The sequence below is a fragment of the Colossoma macropomum genome, unplaced genomic scaffold (assembly GCF_904425465.1).
Source record: "Colossoma macropomum unplaced genomic scaffold, Colossoma_macropomum, whole genome shotgun sequence".
NCBI lineage: Eukaryota > Metazoa > Chordata > Actinopteri > Characiformes > Serrasalmidae > Colossoma > Colossoma macropomum.
In genome coordinates, this window is record NW_023494802.1 from 23,468,452 (window position 1) to 23,489,379 (window position 20,928).

Here is a 20,928-nt window from a genome sequence, read left to right on the forward strand (position 1 = left end):
AAAGTTTAGGTGACAACACTAATATAAGGATGTTAGTTTATTTGTTTGCTTTAATCCCTGTTCCTTCTTGGCCAGAGGGAAAGATTCAAATAAAAGCCTATGCACATGAGAACCAAGTAAATTAGCAATCAGAGAAGCGCCGTTCTATGTGAGTAACGGCTTCCAAAAGCGGTCGTTGTTCGCCCCCTAGTGGTTATGTCGGTAACACACGTCTGGGCAAATTACGTCATAGTTTGAAGTGAAATCAATTTATGGGTCATACGCTGTCGCTTACTGGGTCATCACGAAGAGCACGATAATGTATGCTGAAAGTTTGACTTCTGTGACTAAGTGCTGAATTACTCACTGTAAGTCATGATTACATAACTAGTACGACTAAAGTAGGTTAGACTATCTGGGCTAATGATAAAAGACCATTAATAGATATTATACAATAACAGTAATAATAATAATAATAATAATAATAACAATTGAATTTTATAACAGATACACTAATCGATTAAGACAAAAGGAATATAACTGTGTACAATTACTGAGATTTCTGCATTTTAACTAGAACTGGAAGCAAGTTAATACTGGCATGCTTTAAATTGGTAATACGACAGTTGGTCAGATTTGTATGGTTTATTAAAGACATTTTTGCAGTGAAGGCTACTACTCAAAACTTGCAGGCAATTAATTAAAATGTCAATACTGTTAATAATGGCAAATAATGTTTATCCAAGATAATGCTTCTAAACACTGCTACCTACTAGCATACTTAATTGTTCTCCACTCGTTACCACGTTATTAGCAGGTTAACCGCGTTACCAGATTATGTTGGTTAGCCTGCTAGCTCCCCGCTGTAGCCTAACCCTTTTCGTCATGAGCGAACGGCATTACGTCGAGCCGCATCAAACGCTCACACTCACTCAGACGGGCGATTATGAAGCAGAAATACAAATATTATTTTTTCGATTAAAAAAATAAAAATATATGTAGCCTCAGAATAATAACGCGAGAGTTTGTAAGTTGCATTCAGTTGGCAGTTCCAGCAGTGACAGGCAGAGCGGATCCGCGCATGACCCAGCAGCCCGTACTGTAGACTCCTACTGTACACGGCCAGTATAAGAGCCGTATGAAAAACAGGCACAAGCCTGAGGTAAGGAACCGGAGACTGCGCCCAAAATAACCGTCGAAGCAGTGCCTTTCCGACCGGGCTCCTCCGCTTTTCTGAGGTGTTTTTTTTTCACCCTAGCCAACTCGGTCGTAGCTGTCGAAAAATGACTGCACTAAACATATTTTCGTGCCTCTCTTTTGCTACGGCGCGAGGATTTTTTTTGCCTCCTCCTTCGTATTAAAGTCGCCATTTTGCTTCACTGCCTATAAAAGCGTATTGTAGTTGATTATTTTCCGTGCGGGGTCGGTAACGTCGCTGCTTTTTATTTCCTTCGTGGCCGTTTGTGGAGGTGACCATGTCTCGACTTGGTGTGTTTTGGAGGAGGTGAGGAGAGGGACTTCGCGCTTTACATGTTAATGAAGAAGAGGAGCGGCGGACGGAGTGTGAGAACAAGGTGAAAGGGTTCGGGCTTTTGGTTCATTTGCGTTTCCTATCCACCTCTCTTTGCTCTTCCTCACCTCCTCCCCTCGTCCTCCTCCTCATCGTCGTCCTCCTCCTCCTCCTGCTGCTGCTGCGGAGCCACAGTGGGGGGCTGTGAGGGTGCTCGGTGGTCGTGAGGAAATAGCCGGCAGTGGACCCCCCCCTAGTCCAGGCGGAGTTGCCATGTAGCGCCCTGAGGGAGCTGTGAGAATACAGCCTGAAGCGCACGTGGGTGACCCGGGTGGCTCGGGCCGGCCGAGTGTTTGGGTGGCTCCAGCGTTTCAGGTAGGTGTGGCCTTACACCAGTGAGACACTCACAGGGCTCTCCATCATCAGCATTGAGGGGTCAGTAGTTCTGTCACATAGAGTATATGAGTGGACTGCACAGTGTGTTTGTGCAGCATACGTAGGTTAGAAGATGATGAGAGAGATGAAAAGTACACACGTAACCTAATGCACTCACATACCTGCTCCCCTCACACACTAAAACATACAGTGCTGTGCAAAAGTCAGAGGCCACTGTTCGTTTATTTACAACCAAAGCTGCCATTAAGTACAAGGTATTCATTTTCAGGTGCTGTTTCTGAGAAGATATAATAGATTAAGATAAAAGATAATCCACTTGTAAAAAGAAGGGAAAAGTCAAACAAAAAAAACAAATTTAAAAAGTTATTAAAAGAGAAAATGTGACTCCTAACAACCATGCAAGGCCTAGTAGACCACCAAACTGTCATGATCAGATAAACAGTATTATAAAGCATACTTCTTTGAAAGAGAGGAGAAAATCAAGCAAACTCTTGTTTCAGATCTAAAAAAGTCCACAGGTGTTTCTGTCTGTCCTTCCAGTGTGAGAGGACAACTTGGCTGTTTGGGTCTGAAAGGATGTGTAGCTGTCAAGAAACCATTACCGAGAAAAGGCAATAGACAAAAAAGAAAAACAATCAGGAAATTTGCCAATAACTCAGATAGCTCAGAACAATGGACTGGCCACCCCGAAGTCCAAACCTCAACATCACTGAATGTGTTTGGGATTACTTGGCACATGAAAACATAAAATGCAAGCAACTTCTAACACTAAACTTCTGAGCTATGAAAAAATATCCCTGCAGAATTCTTCAAGTCTCCTGAAAAGAATGTTTTTTTTCCTGAAACTGAAAATGGAGTAACTTGTACTTAATGGCTGAAATTAAAGTAATAAACAGTGGTCTCTGACTTTTGCACAGTACTGCACGTGACACATGCACTCAAATTAGAGCACACGAACACATAATGCATGCACAGTCCACACTCATGCTTGGTACCCCCACTCCACACACTCGGTGCACACAAACATGGCGCCCACACGCACATCCACAGTGCACACACACTGCACACCTTTTGAAAGTGTCTGTTGGTGTGTATGTGTTAAATTCCTCAAATACTTCAGCACTTTCTCCTAGCAGCTGCTTTTCAGATCACTCTGTTGTGCTTTTCTTTCGTGAAAATGGGCTGCTTCCTCAGAAATGCATCCAGGCTTTCTGTCATAAATAATCTGGCTTAATGCTCCTCACAGAGTTAAAGCCTATCATTGTGTTTGAGGTTTTGTGGCCTTTTGAAGCATCAGGGTTGCGGGGTGCACTGATGAGGACGTCGCAGGCCACATCAGAAGTCCAGGCCCAGGTGCGCACTGTGTCTGATGTACCATCAGTCAGGCCAAGCCTGTGGTTTTATCGTTCGTCTGATGAAGTGCACCTCACAGTTCTGCTTGTGGTTTCGTGTGGAGCAGAAAGTACTCGCTGCTTTCACTTTCCCTGCTGCTGTCTGGCCTACCAGTCAAAAGCCATCCCTCTCTCTCTCTCTCGCTCTCCCTCACATACTCTTTCACTCTGTCTTTTTCGCACTGTAATGTAATGTAATGCCTGGACATACAGTGAAGAAGCACTTTTGTCCTCCCACATAATTCACAAGATCAAAGACTGCTCTGTGTATGTTTGTGGGCACTTTTACTTTTACCCAAAGCTGTTCTCAGAAGTAAAATAAAATGGCAAAGAAGAGTAAATAACAACTATTACAATGTTAAAAGGGAATTCCACCAATTTCTCAAAATGTATGCAGTTCATTTGTTGAGATTCAGAGTGGTTTGATGTGAAACGGTGCAAACTTACCAACTCTGTGTTTTTTTGCAATGGTGGTGATGGGTTGCAAAATCTATATAAATATAGCCATTATTTGTTATTCAAAACGACCAGTGAACCCAATATCTTCTGAGCTTGTAGAGGTAATGTTGACAATGGTAAAATAGTGGATAATCATTTTTTTTTCTTTGGGTACTGTTGTGCCTTGCAACATCCTGCATGTACCTCTCTGCATGTACCTCTCTGCTTTAGGCCAAAATCTTATCTCAAAACCATCGTAAAACAATATCTCAGGCATCAAGCTACACATTAGTAAGCATTTTGTGTAATAACGTTGTGAGGTAGCTTTTAGAGGCAGAGACGTCTGGTTCCTGTCACCACTGCTGTGAACGAGTCTGACTCTGTAGGTTTCTCTAGGATAGTGCATCTCACATCAAACCACTCCGACTGACTTTGTTCACATCTTAACAGTTGAATTATGCAGAAATCTTGAAAAATTGATGGAATTCCCGTTTCATTTTGCTATTTTTCCAGCTGTTTAAAAAGGTCTATTAGGTGGTTAAACTTGAGCTTAAGGTTAGAGTTATTATGCTATATATAGGCATGTGTGCCTGTACAAATATGTTGGCTGAGAAAGATAATGTCTTGAGTAAAGTCATGAGTAAATAAGTTTGATGATTAAAAAAAAACTCATTCATTTACAATACTGTTACAGAATCTTGGCTATTGATAAATACAGACACATGCTTGGACATCAGGCCACAAATGAGAATGTTTGAATGGTTGGTGATTTAAAGAAGTCAGTGAGTGTGGCTTTAAGCTGAAAAACTGAACTTAATAAGGAACTAAAACAGTTTTAATACAACCTAATAGGAAAGCATGATCCTGCTATAATCAATCCTGTTTGTTTTAATTAGTCTTTGTCAGGCTGCATTTGTTACCATACGCTGCTCATTTCTGAGACAGATTGATGATCATGGATCAAAATGACGTTCAGAACGGCATGCAGATATAAATGCAGATCTCAACGCTCACTGATAAAGAAATAAAGCTTTGAGAAAATGATGAGGAAATTGTAGAAATGGTGCAAAAGTATAGACTTACTGACATACTGACTAATATATGTTAAGTGAATTTTTCACATCTAAAATGTTTACATGAGCTCAGTGAAGATAATCATGCAAAGCGTGATTGTTGAGCTCATTTTGAAAGTTTTAATGTGAGAATCTGAGGAGACGTTTTACAGCGCGGACCAGTTCACACCAAGAGCTGTCATTAGAATTAACTGTGAGTTGCTAATGTGGTAAGATAGTTCTGTACACACATTCAGATGTTGCTTGCATACTCATCTGTAGGGTCTAGTGGTTGTTCCCCCCAGCTTAAATAAGTGAAGACTATGGTCATTTTTATTTTTATGGGCAGTTTTTTTTTTTTACAATACACCAAGCTTAGTTCTGTTGACGTGAACCTGAAAGGGAAGCAACTGCAAATGACCTCACTGTTTTTTTGTGTTCACAACAGAAGAAAGGATTAATTTCTCTTTGTGGTCCTTTTTAGCTGCCTAGGTAAGGCCAAATTAAGGGTAGTGTTGTTCAAGTTTTTCATTTAATAGATGCTCTGCATTACAGTGATTTTACCAATATGTATAGGGTTTAACTCCACAATAGAAATGCTTTTAACATCCGGCGTCTTGTGGCTTATGCTATAATGTGCCAGCACTGCTGTCTCTTCGCAAGATCGTACAAACACATGGACAGGCATTCTCCTGAGGAGTTTTTTTACCCACTGAAGTACTGGAGGATTGTGACTGTATACTTATGTTCTTGAAGCAAACATGAATCAAAATGTGAAACCGACTGGGGCTGCCTTGTTTTCCCATTGCACAAATCAACTGGGCCACTAAATAAACTACAAACAAACAGTACTGAGACCACCTGAGGAAGTGGTCTTAATTTGGTTCGTTTGTGGGTCCATTTAGAGCAGGGGAGTCCAATCTTATCCACAAAGGACCAGTGTGGGTGCGGGTTTTTGTTCCAAACCAGTACATCTGATTCCACTTGTTTAATCAGTCAGTCTCAGTCTTTAAACTACTGATCATGTGTGCTCTGCTTTGTTGCTACGAAATCCTGCAGCCACGCCGGCCCTTTGTGAATAAGATTACACACCCCTGATTTAGAGTGATCTAAGTTTGTTTGATGCTTTCACATATGCTCAGAAAACCATGATGCAGTTGAAATGGCCCGAGTGTGAAAACTCTCTTTTAGACACGCAATATGGTTTTCCTTTGAAACAGTACAAACTATGAGCAGGTTTAAATGTATTATGTCCTAGTAAGAAAAAAACATAGGGAAAGATCATGGAGATCATTCTCATTCATCTTTGTTCCAATGACTGGCCTGAAAAGCCACCCCAGTGGAAACACAGTGATTGATTTTTTTCCCAAGAGCGACTAGACAACCAAGTACCCTAGATAAACTGTGACAGCTACCTCTGAGCTCTGTGTGTGTGTTTGTGTTATATTTATGCATGCATGTGGTGGTTTATTTGTGGTTATGCTTACCTGACCATAGGTAACACATTCACCATGGACACATCTGTTTATATGAATGAATATTGTTGATTGTGGTTGCATACATTCAGCGTTGTGACACATTGTCCTTTATATTCATATATGTGTCTGTGTATGTGTGTGCCCATACAGGCATGGACACCTCCAGCGGTACCCGGATAGTTAAGCCACCCTCAGGCATGTCCAAAGGACGCCCACCCAAACAGTCTCACCCGCCAGAGACAACAAGGATGGGCAGCACTGAAAATGACAATCATGGTGAGTAACAGGTGCTGCATTGGTTTAAAAGCTGAACCAAGTTTGAGCTAATGATTAATTACATTTATGGCTGATCCATGACGTTGCACAATAATTCAGATTGTGTCACTTCCCTCAGAGTGTCTGTTAGAGGTATAATCATACACGCTGCCCACAATTTGATTTGATTAATGACTGGCAGATTTGATCATTTGGAGACCTCTTTGGTGGAAATGTGTATTTGCATGCGACGTGTGGAAGAACTTTTTGTAAGGTCGTTTGTGCTTTTGTAACGTCAGTGGCGTGGTCCATAAAACTCCCAAATATTATATTTCTCTGTAATGCTAATCCAGGTGGAGTTAGTCCTAGTGTTGTACATTTTATATATATTTATGTATCAAAACTGGTATTGGTAGTGGTAGATATGCACATGAATTATTGGCCTCCAGTTCTCATCTCAGTGCGTCTTTGTTATTACCTGTTGGTCCATTTATCATAAAATGTTTGCACAATAAAAAGGGCAGCAGAAGTTTTCAAAATGGTGCAGATAACAACCCCCCTATCAGAAAATAATGACGTCATGAGAGGTTTTGATATGACAGTGACGACAAACTCTAAAGTGGCTTCTGATGAGTTAAACAAGGAAACAGATCACTTTGGGTGTTGCTAATATGACGTGCAAATTTCTGTTGAAACAATACCATTAGTTTTCTGCCTGTGGGGACTTGTGCTGAACCAAAAACAACAGTGCTTTTGCAAAAGCATTCTTTTGTTTTACAAGCAGATATAAGAGTTTGGTTGGTGACTGGTAAGTGTACTTATGCTACTATGCACCAGTTATTGTCTTGTTTTGTTGCCTTCCATCTGCTGAGACCTTGTGTGAATGTTCATAGTGAACTTAGCCTAATCTATAACACAATCTTCAGTTTCTGTTGTGTATCTAACTTCAGTGTTTCAGTGCTACAGTGGATTATTTTTTGACTTGGGATGTCACACCAACACAGTGAACTCAGGAAGTGATTGCTGTCTCATTATAATAAAGGCCTTTTGACAGCATGTCTTTCTCGAGGTAGGCAGGGTTTTTTTGGGTGTCACTGAAAAACATTCCCCTTAACGGCTGAACATGGGCCATCGTTACATGAATGACTGGCTCTGAGGTAAATATGCATGCCTTCAGCTTTCCTCTCTGCATTTACACACAGTATGGAGTCATTTAGCCCGTCAGATCTGACAGTGTCAGAGAGAAAGTGCGAGAACATTTCACTGATGAGCTATTCAAGAACAGCTGTCATCATTTGTGGAGTAAGTGGGTTGCCGTAGATGCCAAAATCAAACACAGAGAAAACATGCCAGTGACATAATGACTGGTTGGTGCAATTTACAAGTTTATGCTCAAGCATGCCTAGTTTTGCGGTTTCTTGGTGGTTAGAAATTGGCTATGGTATGCTGATAAAAGTACAAATGGGCAGTATGTGCTCACAACAGATTAAGTGGTCAACATGTTCAGTCTCTATTTTGAATCATGGTGTGGGACATGAGGATGTGTGTTGATTGCTATGTAATGAGCGCTTATGGGAAGAGTTGACACTCAAAGGGGTGTTTTGCTGAGGGAGTTTTTTCATGAGTCATGGTTTTTGGCTTGTTTTCTTCTCTGGGGGACATTTCACGAAGCAGGATTTTCCAGTTAAGTTGGACAGAAATCAAGACTGTACAATAAGACTAAGATTTTAGTTCAAGAAATCCCCTGCTAGTCATTTTGAGACATAGAAATGTGTGATCTTGAAATAGAGATATCTGAAAACAGTACAGCCATGCAGCAAAATTTATTGAACTGAAAATATATATATTAATGATCTTCTCCAGGACATTCAACAAAAAGCATAAAAACAGCATTATTCTCTTGTATACAGTGGTTCATTTGTGTCAGTTATTTATATGATGGGTTGTAACAGTGCATTGTGACATGAGATCACTGTGCAAAACTGTGAAAATGCATCATGTATGGCATCATTGCCTCTGCTCTAGTGTTGTTAGTACAGTCGTATGTAAAAATGTAAACCCCCTACACAAATTACGTTTTGTTGATTTTCTAAGAGAACAGGTCACAAACTTAAATATGACATTTTCTGCAATTATGCCACACACTTCCATTCAATCAGAAAAAAAGAGAGTAAGTATACATTATTATACTGTATGCATTGTTACCTCAACATAAAGTTCAGTTGTTGATGGGACAAAATTGAAACATTTCAGTGTAATTTAATTGGTTTTCATTGGAATGGAAATCTTTTTGGATCAGTGTGTCCTATGTTTTCTTTTCTTTCCCAATTTAATATCTGTAGAGAGTGTTTACTTATTTTCATTTATAAAATCATTAAAAATGTAATTTGACCAGGGGTCCCCAAACTTTTGCATACGACTATAAGCTAAATAACAACATGATTATCATCGTAATTTTTCTTCTTTTGAATTTTGTTCCACATATCATGAGAATACTGAATTGTGAATCTAGTATCATGAATTGAATGTATCGTTGCACCCCTAATATGTGATTTTGATTTACTGAGCTGCTAAACTGAACTATGAAGAATCGTGTGTGCTCATTTGGAGTTGACTGAAGCATTCTAAATTACCGGTGTGGGATGGCAAACCTGGCCCTGCTACATAAATGAGAAATGAGAGAGATATTCCTGCGTCCAGGCCACGCCATTTGAGTTTGAGAGTAGATTTCAAGGATGCCGAACTGTCCCTTCCAGATGTTGTTTAGTGCTGAGTGCGCAGGCTCCATACATCTTCACTACCTCGGTCCATTGCAGCTGAACTCAGAAACATACTTTTCCCACCCATATGCATCTCCTAAACGTTGCTGCAACATTTCCTTGGCGTTTCTGTAATTGCATGTGAAGAATGGCCATGTTTGTGCTGGAACGTTGGTTCCCGGGCTGACTAGATGGCTGAACAATACCGACTCTGTCCCATAATAAATGACGGAAGCTCCGACAGGGCAAATTGATTAAGCTTTCTAAGGGGGCTAATTGATTAATTGACACTCATTATAGCCTTAACAGTGTTTTTATTGATGGCCTTTTGCCATCGTCATGGTGATGTGGTAACATTCTCAGCCACTCTGTAGCAAGAGCAGTGGCAGCTCACTGAGTGGAAAATGATAAAGATGGATTTGTCGTTTGTATTGCTTTTTCGTTGCTGATATTGTTGCTATTCTTGCTCTAAGTATTTCAGGTGTTACTATTTCAGGATATAAAAAATGAAGTTTGACACTTTCTTCTGAGTATTTATATCGAAAACTGCGTTCAAGAGTATAACCCTATGAGGTCCATCATTGTGCTAGCATAATGAAAAAGTCTCATCTTACTTTAATAGGTCCTTTGCTGTTAATATGTGCAAATAAAAAAAATACATACTGTACAAAAATTATTGTGCAAAAGTATTGTGCATCTGGGAAATTTGTAAAGCTATATGATGATATGTAAAGGTATTAATCTGGGCATTAAGCATTTGTGTGTTTAAAAAACACTAACATCATAATAAGTACAAATAAACAAACAGTACAGTGGGTCAGTGTGGTAGCGTTAGCAATGACATTTCCAAAAATAAAAAAGCCCAATATTTACAGTTACCATCCAGTACCTAAATTGGCTAAAAAGTCCTTCGTTAAATTAACCGATGTAATAGCTGGAGTTCACCAAGAAGTCAGGAACCAAACTTGTTTGTCCAAGTGTGTTTTTCTTTTCAGGATATGTTACTTTTTACTGTATTTATGGTTATTTGTGTTTCTTCAAAAGTTATATAATGTTCTTACTGACAAAAACACACTCACTTCTTTGTTTTAAACAATTTTATTTTTTTCAGCTGTTTATTTGGTGATGACTGTTTTGGTGGTCTACCAGGTTTTTCATTGACTTTCCCCTACTTTATAATCTCTTCTGAAAAAAAAAGGAGTAGTTTGTGCTGAAAGGCTGTTTTGACTGGAAATTTAAAAAATGTAGGGTGGTCTTTCACTTTTGAACAGTACTGTAGGAGATATTAAATCAGCTGGTAAAATGCTGGACTTTATAGGGCTGAAGTACTTTCACTATACACTACACTGCTGAGTTTTTATTGCCAGCTTAGAAATATGTAATCTAAGCTTTTTTAGGTTTTGATCTCTCTGTCTGTCACTGTTGGCTGCTATGTCTTGGCTGAACTGAATTACAAAGAGTGACAAAGAGTGAAGGAGTTATTGCATTCCTGAGTTTCCTGTGCCAGGCCTGTGGCTGCTGCTACCATGTAAACACAGCGTCTGCGAGGGAACACAGGAGAAACAATGCCGTGGTGTTCCTGCAGTTGTGGTCTCTTTATAAATCTGCCATAACCAATGTTTAGCCCCCACGTTGTGCACATGTGAGTGTGTGTGGTGTTGGCAAAAATGACTGCAAGAGAGTGACAAAGAGTCTTTGTGTTGTCTGAGTCTTGCTTTTCTTTAGCATGATTCGCATGGGCTTCAGTTTTTACTATTTTTTGGCCTATTGATGCCGGACAATTGCTCAGCTTTCTCTTTTTCAATAATAGAGACACCTCTACTGTCAATTAATTAGACAGAAAATGGGCTTCTTTACAACTGGACACTGTAGAGTTTCAGCTGATTAAATTTTGCCTTTGAAATCAGTGTTATTAAAAGATATCCTTTTAGATGTTCAGTCTGTTGTGCTTTATCAAGAAAAGTGTCATTCAGGAGAAGTACTTTGAACAGCACTCTTCATATTGATCTGTATCATGTACTATCTGTGTTGACTGATCTCCCTGCCGGAAGATGGTAAAGTTTAGTTTTAACTGGAATGCTCATTACAGCTGTGCTGTCATTCCCACTCTCATTTACTTTTTTCTGTCATCTTCTTTGTGGAACTCTCAACATGCAGCAGAGACACATGCAGTTTTTTCTACTGTCTAGAATTGTGATTTAAGTGAGAGGTCATTGCAGACTTAATGTTAAAGGAACGCTAATGGCGTGGTCGTCCTTATGAATTAAAAAATGCATTAAGATAAAACTGCAGTTGCACAGCAGCAGTTCTATGACAAATAGCCTACATTGTTTTATAGGACATAATGGTTGTTCTGCTTCACTGGTGATTATTACGGCCTTCTTATCTTTACAGTTGCTACAATTTACTTATCATAAAAATGTAGTTACATTTTTAAAGTACACTCATTTAATGACTACTCGATGCACATCTTTTTACTATCGTTTCGTTATTCATTATCCGTACATATCAGTACATGTCAGTAGGCTTCTATATTCATAATCATCTATAATAGTCCAATGAAATCACTCTCTGGTTCAATCTAGTATAAACTGTCATATTAACAATGGTAACTAACCAGCAAAAATTTAGCATATTTCTTACTTAACTCACAACTAAACAGAGCAGGTGAACTAAAAGTACACACTGATAATGATGGGCACATTTTGCCAGTGGTCACTTTGCTACCTGAAGGGTCTTCTGAGCTCAAGACAGTATTATATACATGCTATCTGGAGACGAAACAGATCACCAGTTATGTGGATATATATATTTTAAAGGCAGACAACAATAAATGACAACGTCGGATTACTCTCGTCTGATCAAGTACGAAAAATGAAATGACAAAAATGAGACCAAATAATGGTAAATTACTGGTAATAGAAAAAGATAAAAGTAACTTTGTTGCATCTTGGTTGAACAGACATGGTTAGGACCTTTGTCAGGGACTCGCTTTTGAGTTAATCACAGTCAGTGGATAAGCCTCTCTTTTGCGCCATAGGCTAGAGTTCATCCCTCTTTGATGTCAGAGATTAAAAAAGGATTATTTTAAAAATCTTGCCACTACAAATAAATTTGGAATTTGAAATGTCAGAATGTGTAAAGTGTATCAGAAGTGCTCTTTACTTCACCATCGTAAGTAAATCAATATGTGTGATTCTGAATTATGGCCAAAAGAATTTTTTGGCCTGCGGGACACTTCAAGCACAGCTGTAGAGCCAAATGCTGCTTTTGACTAAAACCTAATGTGGGATTGGGATCTATGAGATACAGTTCAGCAGAAATTGCTGGACACATAAATAATAATGGCCTATAAACTTTCATCATTATTAATGAATATGAAAAGTGTGGCTTATATTTCCTGTAATGAAGCTACTAATCAATGAGAAGTTGAAAAAGATTCATCCTAGGGGTGGGCAAAGTGACATGATGTTATCGTGTATCGTGGGTATTGTCAGTAGTTCTAGAACATTGAACAGCTACATGCATTGTTAAAAAGACATATTTAAAGCATTTTAAGCACTGTAAATGTTTGCAAACCTTGATTAAAAATTGTACTCCATTTTTAATGGGACATAACTGTTTTACTCCTGCTTCTTAAAAAACCTCTGAAAATCAAAATATCATGATGAATATTTTGCATTATGAAAATGTCTTGGAATAAAGTGATTTGATATTTTTACCATATCGCTCTCCGTTGTCTATTTTTTCTTATTTACAGTACAAACACATGGCAGATGCCCTCTAGCATTCTCATTGTGGTACATCATGATGGGGCCAAACCTGGTGAAAAATAGGTTGCTCTATAGATAATCTAAATCTAAAGCGCCGATTCTTATATTTGCATAGATCTTTAGCACCATCACATTTAGAACCAGAAAGCAAATCGCTGTCCTTCGATTGGTCAGCAGTATTGCTTTGAGGTGCCAGGTCGCTGGGGGCAACGTGGCTCTACTCTGACCCACCACATAGAATCCATCTGCTCTCTGCTGGGGCTCCTCCTACTCTGTCATCACTGATTAGAGCTGGCTGTCAATATAGCGCTCAGCTACACAGATAAACTGTTTGTGTACTTCTCAGTAACCTTGAAGTTGTAAGAAAAATATTCTAGTGCAGCACAAATGCAGGCATGTAAACGTGGAATGAAACACACCTGAGGTGTGTTTCCGTATGTTAGAAAAGAAATGGAGGTGCACCAATCATGAATTATGATGGCTGTTTCCGATTCCAGTTTTTTTACAGCCAAATTGGCCAATGGCTGTTTTTTGGCCAATTTTAGCCAATTTGTTAATTCAAAGCTTACACTGTGTGGACTTAATGAACACATGAAACACACTAGCACATTTCTGGTACTTTCTATGTTATATAAATAACATTATTTTCTCTTTAAAGGAGAATTCCACCGATTCTTCAAAATTTCTGAGTAATTAAATCGTTGCTGTGTGCCCAAAGTCATTCAGAGTGATTGGATGTGAAATGGTTCATAGTAGAGAAACTTACTGACGCTGATTTCTTTACAGTGGTGGTGACAGGAACCAGGAATTGTGATGGCTAAAACACAAATATTGCCCATTGCTTTCTGAGTTTTATATGTAATGGTGATATTGTTACAATAGTGGTATATCTGTATAAAATAGGTTTGTTTGAGCACTATTTTGCCTGTGCCTCTCTGCAATGAAGGAGTTAAAAAAGATAAAAAAGCTTATCGCAAAACTCTGGTAAAACAATGTCTCACTCATCAGGCAACATATTCTTAACCATTTCATGGAATAAAGTTGTATAAGATTTCTTGTAGAGGCATGAAATGCTTTGGATTTGTGGTTCACCACCACTGTGAACATTTTTGACTCTAATTTTCTCTACAACACAGAATGACTCTGTTTATGTCTTAATGATCATACAGAATTTTAAGAGGCTAAAGTGGCATTTTAAATTCTTCAACAAAAATCATTACGATCTTGCCCAAGCCTGATAATATACCACAGTAATATGATATCCTGTCATATTTGCAAATTATGACAGCATTTCAAACTTGTGGCAGTGATAAATTTCTGTTCTCTATCTACCAAACGGCCACAAAAATTACAAGTACAATTGTCAGCTCATCTCTTAAGAAACATCAATCTGACAGCTACAACTAAATGTCAAACAGTGTTAAGTAGGACTGTACAGTAGAGCCAGTTTTGGTACTAGCGCTAGCTCAACAGGCTGACAGCTCCACACATCACAGTTCCAGCCAACTTTTTTAGCAGTAAATGTGTGTTTTTTTCTGGCTAGGACAATAAATGCAGGCCTAAAATAGCAAGTGTTTTTAAATGTGTAATGTGGTATTAAACACATATAAGGTGTGTTTCTGTGCCTTTCCATTTGTGCCACAGGCAAAATAATTTCTTTCACCCATCACAAGTAAATCTCATATAGCTATCCCTCTATCTAAATGACAGCTATTATATCAGTATCAGTGCTTCAGTGGACATAATCATTGTCTCCCTTTGTCTAATAATCTGTTATCTCGGAACATGCTTTTGATAAGATAAAGATCTACGTTTGACCGACACCGTCCTTCTATAATTGGATTCAGTTTCATTTCATTGAAGTGGACTCGTGCATACTGAAAAAAGCAATGTGTTGAGTTTACTTGATTCAAATCTTTACCTCATTTCCACATGAATAAAATAGATTATATAAACACAGTCTTATGTTTGAGTAACTTAATTTTGACAACAATTTTATTGATATGTTTTATTGTATGGGACTGATATAAGGATTTAAATTTAGTGCATTCATTTTTTGCAGTGCAAAAGATTACTAGGACTAGGAAGGATAATTTATGAATATTTACGTAAGGAAAGGGGAAACGCAAGGCAATAAATACTGTATTATACTTTTTTGGCAATTGTTTCAGTACATACACATTTAAAAATAGACTAATGTGACTTACCAAGCAAAAGGATTTTTAAAATATGAATATATACAGATTTTTTAAATGTAACATGGTTTTTCCATGTTTCATTTATTTAGAAAGATGAAAGAAGTAAAGTTTGTTAATAAACTGAAACATTGTGAGACATGAAAAGAACAATAGACCTAAGTTTATAAGTAGATATAAATATACATATCATTTTTCAGTGACTCAAAATGTGAAGAGTTGATCATCTGCAATGTTAACTCCAAAATAAGTTTTAACATTTTGCGAACTGATAAGGACTTACAGTTTGTACATTTAATTTGTAATTTTAATGCGTAAATTGCATTAGCCATAAGAAGTCTTAGTTATTACCTTTGGTAACAAAAACATGGTATAATTCGTGATTAATTATTTCTCACTTGAAATAGAGAAGTTCTGCAGAAATTGCACATTCTAAACTTTCAATGGACATCATATTTTATGTTTGTAAGATTTTTTTTAATTAAAAGTTGTTGTTAAATATTATGAAAAACTTCCTTTACATGTCATTTCACTTTATATCTCAACTGAGCAAATCGAAGTGTGAATGTAAACGCTGTTTATTACATAACTTTGTAATTAAGTATGTAATTATGTAATTACATTTGAATAGTAATGCAAAAAGAAAGTAATAACTGGACCTCTGAGGGTTCATATCATTTGTAATTTTACATATAAAGTATTATGAACTTAAAATGTACCTAAATACAGTATATTTTAAAAATGAATGCTGTTGTTAGACCAGCATGATGAGACAGTGCCAAAAACAGAAGTGAATTCTGGATAGTCTGAAGGTCTGCAGATGGTGCTGTGATAGAAGAGAGTTCATGTAGATCAGTCAAGGCCAAAGACACATCTGCACCTTTATGGAGAGTAGATTAAAGCTCAGCTCAGTCCTTGAGTGTGCAGTCGTGGAGTTTCGAAGATGAGGGGAATGTCATTCTTCCTTTGTTTTAGACACGCATACACAACTACAACTCTTTCCTCAGTCTCTGCTTTTCTGCTGCCGAAGAAATATGAATCCATTCAGAAAGTTCGTTCTGCTTCTCTAGATTGGCGTGTTAAAGCCAAGAATTCAATCCCAATAACTCTTAGCTGCATTCCGGTTTGATTGGCCAGGGATGCAGTCAGTCAAAATGAGTCTACCAGAATCTTTTATTAGATTAGCATTCAGTCGAAGTGAAGAGCGAAAAACCGCCCTGTAAAGTGAGCAATCATTCTTGTGGCGAGGCCAGTGATGGTAAGTCATTCAACAGCTTGTAATAGAGGTTGGAAAGTCTGTACCAATGTTCTTTTTTGGGGGAGGGGTTGTTTCAGTATCTTAGCTACATATACTCCCAGCTTTTTACCAGATGAACATGAAGTTTTTCTCTCAAAGCGAGAGATAAAGACAGAGAGAGAAAGAGAGAGATTAATGGTCCTGTGGTGCCTTGACCCCTGAAGTTGCTCTCATCTTGGGAGACGTCCAAAGCATTGGGGAAGTGTTGTCGCTCTACTGCAGTGGCTGTAGAATAATGAGGGAAGGAGGGAAATAGAGGTTTTGTGTCCAGCTGTTTCTTATGATACTGTATGCTGTGTAATGATTTTAGTAGACTTATGTGACTCATACATGTTGATTTGTGGTTTTATATGTGCTTGCATGTTTTTAAATATTAAACACTCAGGACTTGGTGTGTTTGTGTAAATGGAAGACAAATAGGGATGGAAATAATGAATATCTCTGTAATTGAATAATCTATTGACTGTTTTTAGATTGATTAATCTTACATTTTTATACCTGTTTCAGTGAGACATTAATTTAAATAATGGCACAAGATACTGAAATTAATAATTCCAAATATTACATTGCTTTAATTTACATGTAATTTTTTTTTCTTGTACAGTCACATGCAAAGGTTTGGGCATCCCTGTTCAAATTACATATTTTGTTGATTTTCTAAGTGAAATTAACACCTTCTCTACTAGGGATGCGGGAAAAATCGATTCTTAGATGCATCGCGATGCGGACGTGAACGATTCTGAATCGATTCACAAATGTCAAAAATCGATTTTCTAAATATTTAATTTATAACGTTATGTTGACAGAAAGCAAAAAGCGGAACTTGAAAGTGCGGAAGTGCAGCGCCCGGACACTCTGCAGTGGCACATAACAAAAACACTACTGGATGAGCGAGAAATCCGACCGGCTCCCTCTGCATTAAAAGCCAGGTTAGGTCAGGAGTCACAACCCAAATGATAAGAAGAGCCATTTTGTTCTTTCAGCAAAAATCAGACCACCTTGGCAGCCACAACATTTAATGTCCAGTATGTTTCACTATGTGCGAATGTCCTAGTATAAGTTAGGTTAAACAATATAAACGAAAACGCGGAGTTGTAAAAAAATCGAAGTTATAAAATCAATGAATTAAACGGGTAGGACGACTGTAACGCGCTGTGTGGACATCCATTACCACAGGATCTTATGTCACCCTAACAGCGCATTTTATCGCAGATAGATAGATTGGCTTTATATTTTACAGATTTCATGCATTAACACATGCAACATCAGTGTCCAGAAAGCATTAAAACAGATGTAGTGTTCTCTGATGCACTATTTTTATCATCCCCAGGACAACTGGGCAGTGTTAGTGTGAGCGATATGGTGGGCGATATAATATCATAATACTTTTTACTAGGGGTGCGGGAAAAAATCGACTGGCAGCCTCTGCATTAAAAGCCAAGTTAGGTCAGGAGTCACAACCCAAATGTTAAGAAGAGACATATCGTCCTTTCAACAAAAATCAAACCACCTTGGGAGCCGCAACATTTATGTCCAGTATGTGATAATGTCCTAGTTTAGGCTAAAAAATATAAACGAAAATGCAGATTTACTCTGCTCTGCTTTAAGCTTTAGCTATAGCCGCTTTTCTTCCATCTCCGCCAGAAAACTTTTCCTCAAAAGTTGAAGAGTTTCATGTAAAATGTCTCTCAGCGTTCCACTGTTTTACAAGGCTGAAGTCGCTTCTCACTCGCCAGCTTCTTGCTGAACTTTCCTGTTCCACCTTAAATTCTGACTGAGGCGCTGAATGTAAAAGCGGCACCATTTAAGGTGGAACGGGAAAATTAGAGAAGCGACTCCATCTTCTCAACTTTTTAGTTAGTGTTTGACAGTCTCTTGTTGCAGATGTAACGTACCAGGAAACCAACTGCGCTGCTTATAAATGTGAATATATCCATTCGTCTCCAAATGTTCGTCTGTCTTTCTCTTTTCCTTTTTCTTTCGCTACTAGCCTGGCGAAACCTCGTTGCTAGGTGACCTGCAGTCTTTTGCGCCCCCATCATGAGACCAAAACCAAAGTTATGAAATCCCTAAAGACTATATAATGTGCTGCGTGGACATCTATTAACACTGGATCTTATTTCACCGTAACAGCGCATTTTATCACAGATGAGTGGCAGCAGCGTCTCCGAACAAGAGCAGTGAATGAGAGCCTTCTAGTTCACTTGCCACATCGCTTCCATTTGTTTTATTAATAAAAGATATTGGACGTAAATGCATTATGGATCATTACAAATACATTGTTTTAAAACTACAAAGTTCTCAGCCAGTAAGAAAATAGAAATCATGTATAGAAAAAAATTATGCATCGAGATGCATCGATAATCGTTTTATAATCGCATCGCAGCCCTCTGAATCGTAATCGAATCGAATCGTGAGGTGCCTAGAGATTCCCACCCCTACTTTTTACGATACACAATATGCTGTGGCATCTGGTAAGTTGGAATGGGCTAAAAAGAACCAGTAGTGCCACATTTAAAAAAATTGCACAGCACTAATTCCAATTAAACAGTACTAATGATACTCTCTTTGTAATGAAACATGCAGTTGGTCAGTGTTTGTTGTTAGTACTGATGATATACACGATATGCTCAGAACAGCTTATTGTGACATATCTTAATGTGATTTATCACAGTTACAATAGATATCATCATATTGCCAGCCCTATATGAACATTACATGACACTTCTTAAAGGTAAACATTAGAGGCACAGCTATGTAAAGCACATTTTAAACCAGTAACCATGTCTCTTTCACTTTCAGTATCCAATCAGTGAACATGTTTTATTTTATATAACCTATAGTTAAAATTGAGACTATAGAGAAGAGTGGACAGAGGAATATCTTTTATTTTTACCACCATTTACTTCCAGAAGAGTGGGCAGAGTTGGTTAATACTGAGTGTTATTATTTCTCTTGTTATTACAAGGTCTTGACATGGTCTTGAACTTCAGTCGATAATGCCTCCAATGGTCTCGACTGCAACACTACAGCTTGCATTAGAAAACGAGCCAGGATTTAGGGTTTAAGGGTGGGCAGAGCGATATTTGGTTCCACTAATACTGAAGTCAACAGCAATACCGACAAAAGCAGGTATACAGGTTTACATGTGTGAGGATGTGCTTTTGTTTGAATTCCAAATATGTTATCATTCCACTTAAGCACTCAGCATGAAGCTAAGGCTGATGTTTAGAATTATGACACATTTTTCAATTATTTGTGCTCCTTCGTGACTTTCAAATGACTAGATCCATCAGTTCTGTAAAGTCAGTTAGAACCTGCACAGCTGTGTGCATTTACAAGGACAACAAGCACAAAAAACTACACTCAAAGCTTAAAATTCACCCAGAAAAAGCTAACAATAGTTTTGAAACCCTTTTTCAGGTTTTTCAGTCTTTGCTTCAGATTTTCATATGTATGAAAGACTATTAAGTGCAGATGGCACCTGGCAAGTAGTAGAATTTTTTTTTGATTATTTGAAAACAGATGTCACATCAGTGCCTTTTTCACGTTATTTATCATTTTATTACTTTCCAGAAATTCGCTCGGCTGCTCTGATTTGATATTTGCTCTGCTGCTAGAAGGTAATGTACTAGCTCCTTGAATTCATAACAATCTTAGTTCCAGGGCCGTTGTTTCTGTTTGTCAGTTTATATTCTGATAATTTCTCTCCACAGCCTCAAACATGTTGTGGTATACTGCAGAATGACAGAATAGCACTCTGTGTCTCTCAGTGCAGATAACAACAGACATTAAGTGACATTCTTAGAAGACCATCATGTGTCCACCTCTGAAACAGTGAAAGGCCTCTCATCTCCGCCACTGCCTATCAGGCATAAAGTTGCAGTAATTGCGACCCTATAAAACACCAGGGCTCGTCTGATGGGAAGATTTTGTTACAGATACCAGTTTTAAACATCTAAGTGTCCTACAAACAGTAATGTCAGATGATATTAATTTATGTGGTAACAAAACAGTTTTAGATAAGTACTGTCTTACTGACTAATTTACTGATTATCAATTCTTAATTATCACTTTTGACAAACTCAAACAAGCAGAAACACACAAAGTATTCAAGTATAATTTCTCAGATTTTTCAAAATTTCTACCTAAAGCTATATTCAAGCTAGAGTGGTTTTACCTGGGGTGTTGCTTTGATCTGAATGATTACCGACAAGCTCCATCGGTAATCCATTTAATCCTGTATGAATCTGCAATGTCTGTAGTGTTTACAAGTGTGGTTAGTAATTATTCGGGTATGAATTACCTTCTATAATTTGCCAAACTTGGAGCTCTTTCAGTAATAGTAGTCCTGTTCAAATCGACATCACAGTAATGTCATAACAAAGCCTGGTAATAGAAAACA

General features: G+C 38.1%; 1 protein-coding gene across 1 annotated transcript in view; it reads left to right on the plus strand.

Moving 5' to 3' along the window:
• The first annotated feature begins 1,455 nt into the window (after positions 1-1,455).
• znf512b (zinc finger protein 512B) overlaps positions 1,456-20,928 on the plus strand; it is a 71,591-nt gene continuing 52,118 nt past the window's right edge. The window contains 2 exon segments of the mRNA XM_036591013.1: positions 1,456-1,864; positions 6,395-6,520. Coding sequence (XP_036446906.1) covers positions 6,397-6,520 — 124 coding nt within the window. The 5' untranslated portion in view covers positions 1,456-1,864; positions 6,395-6,396.